Source organism: Parasteatoda tepidariorum, chromosome X1 (assembly GCF_043381705.1).
Source record: "Parasteatoda tepidariorum isolate YZ-2023 chromosome X1, CAS_Ptep_4.0, whole genome shotgun sequence".
Taxonomy (NCBI): Eukaryota; Metazoa; Arthropoda; class Arachnida; order Araneae; family Theridiidae; genus Parasteatoda; species Parasteatoda tepidariorum.
The window spans coordinates 29,204,400-29,213,123 of record NC_092214.1 but is presented as its reverse complement, the minus strand read 5'-3'; the positions used below and the strand labels follow the sequence as shown (position 1 = coordinate 29,213,123).

General features: G+C 28.7%; 1 protein-coding gene across 1 annotated transcript in view; it reads right to left on the bottom strand.

The window, feature by feature from the left end:
• Positions 1 to 8,724, bottom strand: part of LOC107457167 (transient receptor potential-gamma protein) — a gene marked incomplete in the record, with an annotated part of 43,399 nt that overhangs the window by 34,260 nt on the left and 415 nt on the right. The window contains 1 exon segment of the mRNA XM_071187570.1: positions 972 to 1,158. Within this exon segment, the coding sequence (XP_071043671.1) occupies positions 972 to 1,158 (187 nt within the window).

The following is an 8,724-nucleotide window of genomic DNA, read 5'->3' as shown; positions in this document are numbered from 1 at the left end:
GCACTGGGTTGCCATGTATATATATATATATATATATATATATATATATATATATAGCAAAATATACTTAATGGGGGTCTCAAGTTAATATTTAACTAAGAAAAAAGTTAAACCACTTTCAATATCTGACCAGTCAGTATTGAGAAAGTCGGATATAAAACGCAAAAACCTATTTAATTACCAGTTGATACTTGTAGGCGTTTCTAATAATCGGCAATCATCTCCCTTATTTAAAACAAGCAGGTTTTGATGTTTGTAATCTCACCCTCCTTGCTTGTATTTTGTCATACTTCGCAAGCATTTTTGAAACTTTCCTTGCTTAATTATTATTAACGTGCATATTTTTAGCTTCGTTATTGAAAAGTATTGCAAAATAATACAAGCATTCTAAAATTATAACTGTATTATAGATATTAAGTGGGATGATTACGAATATTCTGCGAAACTGGCTTGTTTTCAAGAAATGCTCAATCTAATATTAAAAACTCAAAATTATTACTTAAAGTTCTAATTGATTTTAGTATCGTGAACTGATGCTTCCAAAATCACTAAAATAGCACATTCTTCACCAAAATCCTTCAAATATAAATGAGACATATTTGCTGTGCAGAACATGTCATTAAAAAATTAAAATGGGCATGTAAATTTATTTAAAATAAATTTTCGCACGAAATTTAAATGCAAACTTAAAATTCATATTTCTTTTACATATGAAACATTTTCATAGTTTTTTTCATAAGACAGTTTCATAAAAATTGTACTTAAATAGTATAAATATTCCTTTTTCTTTCACAAGGAATTTTTTTTTAAAAAAATCCAAATTAACAATTCTTTTATATGAATTTTTTAAAAAAATCGCGATTCCTAGGACTTTCCTATGGAAATTTTTATAAAAACATCTCACTGTAAAAAAAAATTGAGAATTCATAGTTCTTTCGAAAAAAATATTTATAAGAAATCGTTTTACTTACGCTCGAACTTCTGGCACATCCCCTCTTTCAGAGCAGAGTAGGAACTTTTTTTCAAACACACTTAAAGGACATTCACGTTGTTCTGATTCGAGAGCTGTAATTTCATCAATATCTAGCTGATTATTCCCCAGAAAATTTTTGATTGTACCTACATCGTTATTTTTTGGTTTATTCTTGGGAGTGCCATCTAAAAAGAAACATTTCACTTTTTAGTAGGAAGTAACAATAAAAATATATCTCAACAGTGAGAGAAATTGGGCGAATAGTTTCTGAGCAATAGAATTTCCAACAGCAGTACTTACAAAATTTCATTTCTCAAGAACTATTCAAATTATTCCGTTCAAATATTGAATTTTATTAGTTCAAAATACGCAGTTTAAAATTATGTAAATGTCTGGACATCTCACAATTCAAATATTTTCGACCATTATCAATTAAATAATAAACAGTAATAAACGAATAAAAATATAATTTTTTACTTTGAGTTTCCTAGTTTTACAAGGTAATGCACATTATCTGTTATAATTTTCACACTTATTAAAGTATCGAAGTCAAACTTTCAAAAATCAAGAAAATATAACTACCTCAAACATAACAACCATTTTCCCAAATGACAGTCGTAATGCGAAGCTGTAAACGATACAAAATTTTCTCCTTAAGACGGTAACTCACCTTCTGATATTTCATCCCATTTTTTACAAAAGAATTTTTTTTAGAATTGTCAAAATCATCAGAGGATTAGCAAAAAACCATATTTCAAGATGAACAGAACGAAAATTCCTTTGGATTCATGTCTGATAAATAAAGTGGACATTTCTGTGTTTTCAGAAAGCAATGAAAAGGTTTCTTAGAACATTCATGCGTGTTTTTGTCTCTTTGATATGAACCAGAGTCATGCTGCTGGTCCATTTTTTGTTTTCAAAAATTTTTGTGAACGACGAAGCAAAACATGTTCCAAAAATAAATTTCCGATATGTTTGTTATCTAGTTTCACCCCTTGATCAATAAAAACAAGAGGTGTTTTCCCACTGGCACATATATTTCAGCCCATACAGTGGGGTCGTTGACATCGGTTAATAATATAAAATGTCCAAGAGGCATTTTCTGACCATACTTTATCATAATGGCTATTGTGAACTTGTTCAATCAAGAACAGTTTCTCATTTATGAAAAGAAATTTCTGCAGCCATCTGAGAAGTTTTGAACACCTTTCAAGTCTTGAAAGTTCGTCTTCGACTTTTAACTTCTGAATTTAAATTGGAATTTTGCAATTAAACCAGCATTTTCTTGGTTGATTTTTTATCTTTTTAGCAACTTTTCTCCTCTTTAGCAACTCAAGCTTTACTTTAGGAACCTCCCGACCTCTTGCAATCGTGGCTAAAGAATTAAAATTTTTTGACTTTGTTAGAGAGCTTCTATTTAGACACTTTCAACAGACGAACAATTTTACTTTGTCTTTTTCCTTATCTATATGAAGCAAGAAAAGCAGAACTTCTGTAAATCATAGTGGATAACACAGAAAATGTTCATATAAATGTTTATTTCTCACCACCCTTACAATCGTGTTCAAAAAGTTTTCGATATTCTCAGAAAAATCCAAACCATTCTCTTACATAAATTAATGGGATCATACTTTGCAGATTACAACCCCTTTTCATGTTTTGAGGATCAAGAAATAAGTATATTTATTCAGAGAAAGTTTGTTTGTAATGCCTGATTTCGTAACATTAAATATTGTTTATGCCTTTTAAGTAGCATACTAAAGATAAGTCTCTCAACTCATTAAGATTTTATTTAAGTGCGTCAAACGTTATTGAGGTATTTTTTACGCATTAAGACGATACGATCTCTAATTATTAAATTACAAGTCTTACAAGTAGTAGTTATTCTAAATTCAAAAAAAAAACACTCATTTAATGAAGGTATATAGTTTAACTACTTTCAATCACAAAATTCTCGAGGGAAAAAAACTTTTGGGTATTAAACAAATGCATTCGACGCATGCACAAACGTTAGAATATAATTTAATACAATCCTTAAATTTATTATTTAATTAAATAATAATTAAATAATTTATCACTGTATTGCGAATTATTTATTTTACTAAGTAAGATGTGAAGTAAACAAAAATAAAGCTTATGTGGAGTTATGTTTTACTCAAAAGAAATGTTTGCTAAATTTTGATGTAACATAAAAATTTAATTAAAGACATTTATTAATTCCTTAAAAGAATAATGTCTTAAAATTGGTGCATTGTTAACATCAAAGCATATTAAAGAAAATATGTGTAATGGGTGTAATTACTAAGTAGGATGTGAAGTAAACAAAAATAAAGCTTATACGGAGTTTTGTTTTACTCAAAATAAATTTTTGCCGAGCTTTGATTTAACATGAAAACTTAATTAAAGACATTTATTAATTCTCCAAAGGAATAATATTTCAAAATAAGTGCTTTTTTAATGTCAAGGCATATTACAGCAAATATGTGTAATGGATGCAACATCAATATAAATGACTACTGATCGTAACTTCAGAGATATTTTAAATTATACAAGATGTTCTATAATGACCATCTCTGTTATATAAATTTGACGCCATGTGGCTGAGCGGTAGCGCTTCGCGCTGTCGTGCCACAGGTCCCTGGTTCGATTCTTGGGCCGGGCAAGCCTTTCCTCCCTTCAGTAGGTCGATAGATTGAGTACTAAGCATGCTTGGGGGCTAAACACTGAGGGTTCCGCGTTGGGCTGACCACCCAACAGGAACATCTGCTCTTCACCTCAGAGCCCAAAGGTTAAGAAAACTGAGATGAGCACAGTAGGCCTTGGCCCTCTATGGGCTGTCACGCCACTGAGTTTAGTTTAGTTATATATATTTAGAATTCTAGTCAGAAATGAAGTATAAAAGGTATACCTACTATTGATCGTAAATTAGTATTTAAGAGAGTAGAGGTATTTCAAATTATGCAGGGTGTCCTATAGTAACCATCCTTGTTATATTGGACAAAAAAATCATATCAAAAAACTCATGGACAAAAATATTAGCGCACCAAGGAGGAGGAGTTAAAATGAAACGAAATTTTACATACGTAATGACTACTTTGATATGAGTAAATGATTAGAAAATCAAAGGAAAACGATAATCTTTGATTTTCTAATCATTTACTTATATCAAAGTAGTCATTACGTATGTAAAATTTCGTTTCATTTTGACGACTCCTTCTTGGTGCGCAAATTTTTTTGTCCATGTGTGTATTTAGAACTATAGTCGAAAATGAAGTACAAAAAGTATACACACTTTTGATCTCAAATTATTATTTAAGTGATTAGAGATTTTTCAAATTATACATAGTGTTTTGTAATGACCATTCTTGTTATATATATATCTAGAATTCTAATCAAAAATGTGAAGTACAAAAATATACGCACTATTAATCGCAAATTAATACTTAAGAGAGGAGAAAAAACTCTATCGAAATCTAAAGAAGGTGAGACTGAACATATGAAAACTTGTTGATTGTCAAGAGAAAGCAGAAGAAGGCTGAAAGACAATTATTAGAAACTACTCCAAGTTTTACAAAGTGATCAAACAGGTTTATGTTTTCATACCACCTTCTTGGTGATTTGGCGAATTTAAATTACGTTTTTGTTTGCTCTTTGCTTAAATATTAATTTGTGCTCCCTAGCCAATTATTTTTTTAAAACTTTATTTTCGACAAGAATTCCGAAAATATATCTTAAAAAAGGTCGTAATGAATATACTGCATAATCCAATAAATCTAATAAAATAATTTTGAAAACAGTTTAGACACTAAAATTTACATTGAAACTAAATTCAAATTTACATTCAATTGAAAACAGTATAACAATCTGAATATGCATTAAATAATGTTAAAAATCATTCGTTATTTTTTTTAAACAGTATCTTAGTTTGTTTATTTATTTTTAAGAGAGAAACGTAATTTTAACGAATCAATTAAGATGCATTTATAAAATACAGTTAGCGAAATATTTTTAGGTTGCTTCATTTAATCCTTTTACTTTGCCTATAAATACTTTCTAGTTTAAAATGTTGATGATAATAAAGATATTCTTTCTTGCTTCAACTGGATTTTCAAGATATTTGAAGAGAATGAAAGTTAGCATTTTTGCATTACCCAGCCGTAGTACTAAACTAAAAACTCAGCGGCGCGACAGCCCATGTTCATATGGCCAAGGCCTACTGTGCCCATCTCAGTTTTCTTGACCTTGGGCTCTGGTGTGCAGGAGCAGGTGGTCAGCCGAACGCGGAACCCCCAGTGTTTAGTTCCCAAGCATGCTTGGTACTCATTTATCGACCCACAGGAGGGATGAAAGGCTAAGTCAACCTTGCCCGGCCCCAGGATCGAACCCCGCCGTAGTACCATCTACAAATTTTCCTTATCAGGTACAAAATGAATCGTAAAGCGCATTAATTTAAGAAAATTGCTTATAATTTTACGCATAGTACACTGAATCTGACAGGAAAGCAAATGGTTTTTCCATAAGTTGGCAAGAATTCGGTATTAGTTTTTTTGTATTTAAATAATTATTTTCAGAAAATTTTCATATACTGGTCAAAATGAAAACAAAATTTTTCACCCATTCATCTATCATAATCTATATGTACAAAAAAAGGGTGATTAGGGAGTCTCATTATCATTATCATTAAAAACTTCATTATCATGTAAAAAAATTAAATATTTAATTGTAAGCTTGTCATTGTTCTCTCACATTAATAAATTCTTCACTTGAATTTTTCAATGTATGGAAATGTTTCAAATGAGTAAATTGATTTAAGAATTAAAAACGTTTATTTTTTACAAGGCTGGCAACTCTCCAAGGAGAAATAAAAACAATTTTTGAGCGTTGAGTTCTATAAACATCTAAACTAACTGTTGTTCACCAAAAGATTAATTTAATGCTCTTTTTAATTATAAAGGTTAAAAAAATTTTAGTCAAATCCTTTCTCCATACCAGAATTATTTAAATTTCTATATTTCATATTTTTTCTCAGGTTTTTAGAAATATGAATAATCTAATAGCAGTATGTTCCTAAAGTGCTTTTTTTTAAAATGGTTTAAATATTTTTGAAAAAAAAAGCATCAAACTTGTTTTATGTTTTTTTCCATTATTGTTTTAAGTTTCAATATAATTTTATGTGATTTATCAGAAATATAGATGTTGTACAAAAAATAAAATAATAATATTAATAATAAATAATGATAATCCAGTTATTTTGCTCTCGTCGTAAAATGCACATAGATCTTAGCTTGATGGCAAACGAGATTCCTTTCTAAAACAGTTTAACGTCCGCAATACGTAAATTATAGCATGGCATATTTAAAAATTAAAAAAAAGAAGAGATATTTAGGAACTACATGTAGCAAACAACATTAATATCATTATTAAGTCATGTGTTTCTGTAAAACATTTAATCCTTTCTGAAAATTTCGTAACTCCTCAACTCCTTATTTAAGTAATTTGTGATGAAAGGAATCAAACCATCACTAAAAAATACTAAAAGTTAAAGCCCAGTTATTTCCTACTATTTTCTACATGTGATTAATATACCCCTTAAGTATATATTCCTAAATAAGTATCCTAAAACATTAAGCTACAAAAAATTTCGCATACGGAGGAAAACATTTTGGTAAAATTACCGTACTCTACGATAATAGCATTTCTGTGGAAGAAAAATTAAATAATTCTAATTAACAAAATCAAAATATACGGTATTCAAACCATTCATTTTGTAACTTTTCCAGTCGTATGGTAACGGTTTACCAAAAAATCTGGTTTTCAAAAGTTTAGTTCTTATTAACACACATTTAGTAAAAAACACAAAACTGGAAAGTAAATTGAACAGAATGAATGGTTTTTTATGCCATGCTCTATGGTATCATGATAAAATTATCAAATCACACTCACATTACACACAACGTGCAAAGTATACACTCGACTGCTAAAGGCAACACAGGAGCTACCAAGACCATGAACTTAATACAGCTCTCACGATTAGCACTAAACAAAGTACAGTGATCTTAATACAGCTCTCCCGGCTTCTCACAAAACATCACTGAATCAACTAGTGATATCCGTTCATCGAATTCTATTACAGAGATAATTCTAGTGGGGGAGTACTGTAGTGTATCTACCACTAAAAAAATATAATTCCAATTCACTAGTATATAAGACATGTTAACTCGATTTTATGGAGGGGTACCTTTTCATAGATGAAGGTAGACATTGTCGTTAACAATTCTCCCCACATTTACACAATTTTATCACATATTATAAAACCATATTTTATGGTTAATTTTATCAAAATTATTATCACAGCGCATCGGTAAAAATTACCGAGCCTTTTAGTGTTCTTATAGAGCCAGAAGGATGGTAAATTTTTTCTCAGAGTACTTTCTAGCTTTTGATGTGTGCCAGCTGTAATTAATAGCTTAATCATACCTTTTTTCATAATATCTTTCTTAAATCGTTGATGAATGTAAACATATGATTGTTAAAATTACTAAGAATAAGCATAAAATTCCTCTAAAAATTCCCCTTAATTTTTGATTTTTGCCAGCTGAAATTAAGAAATTTATCATGCTTCCTTTCATAATATTTTTCATGTGTTTAATGGGAATATATTCTTATCAGGTATAAAATTTCGCTGAAAATTTCACAACTCTTATCTTTTGATTTATGTCAGATGAAATTGAGAAACTACTCATTTCTCATTTCATAATATTTTTTCAAAATTTGAAGAATATAAACTATATATATTTAATATTATTATGAAAAAAATATTTTATTGAGTTTAAAATTTTACATCTCTCAAATTTTCTATCGCTAATCTCTTAAATTTTAAATTATTACCAGCTGAAATTAAGAAATTAATCCCTTTCATGATGTTTTATTTTTAAATTTTTGATAATTTGCGGAATATAAACAAAGGTGTCACAGGAAAAGACTAGGACGTATGCAAACATAGAACATTTTTCAAATATTTCTCATATGTTTATAACTACATTTAAAAACATAGTTCAAAGTAAATTAATAAAAACAAATTTTTAAAAAAAAAAAATTTATTTTTTCATAGTAAATTTTAAAAAACACAAACTCCTTAAAAGTTTCATAGTTTTTAGCTCTTCATATCTATGTCAGTTTTGATTTAAAAAAACAAACACGTGGCATTATATAATATTTTTTCGAAACTTTCATGAATAAATTATTATTTTAAAATAATCAGTGGTGAAAATTACAAACATGTAAGCATAGACTTTTTGTATTTCATTTTTATGCCGCCTTAATAAGATTATTAAACATACATTCCCGTAGAATCGATTCCCACAAAAGTTTCTTAGCTTTTAACTCTTGTTTGTGTCAGTTAATGTAAACCTAAATATGTAAATACATCTAAATATAAATAATGTAAATATGAAAATAATCTTTAATTTAAATATGCATCTTAAATGTGAATATAAATATGCAAATACATATGAATATTGCAAAATTATAGCAGATATAACCTACTAAGTACGTAGACAGATTACTTTATTCTTTTAATGTGCAGGGACAAAACAAATTGTAGTAAAATTACCGTTCTGTATGGAAAAAACATTTCTGGTAAACAAAATCATAATTCTAGTTATAAAACCAAAATATATGGCATTTAAATCTAATTTTCACATTCATATAGTGATGGTTAACTGAAAATTCTGATTATCAAAATTGTAGTA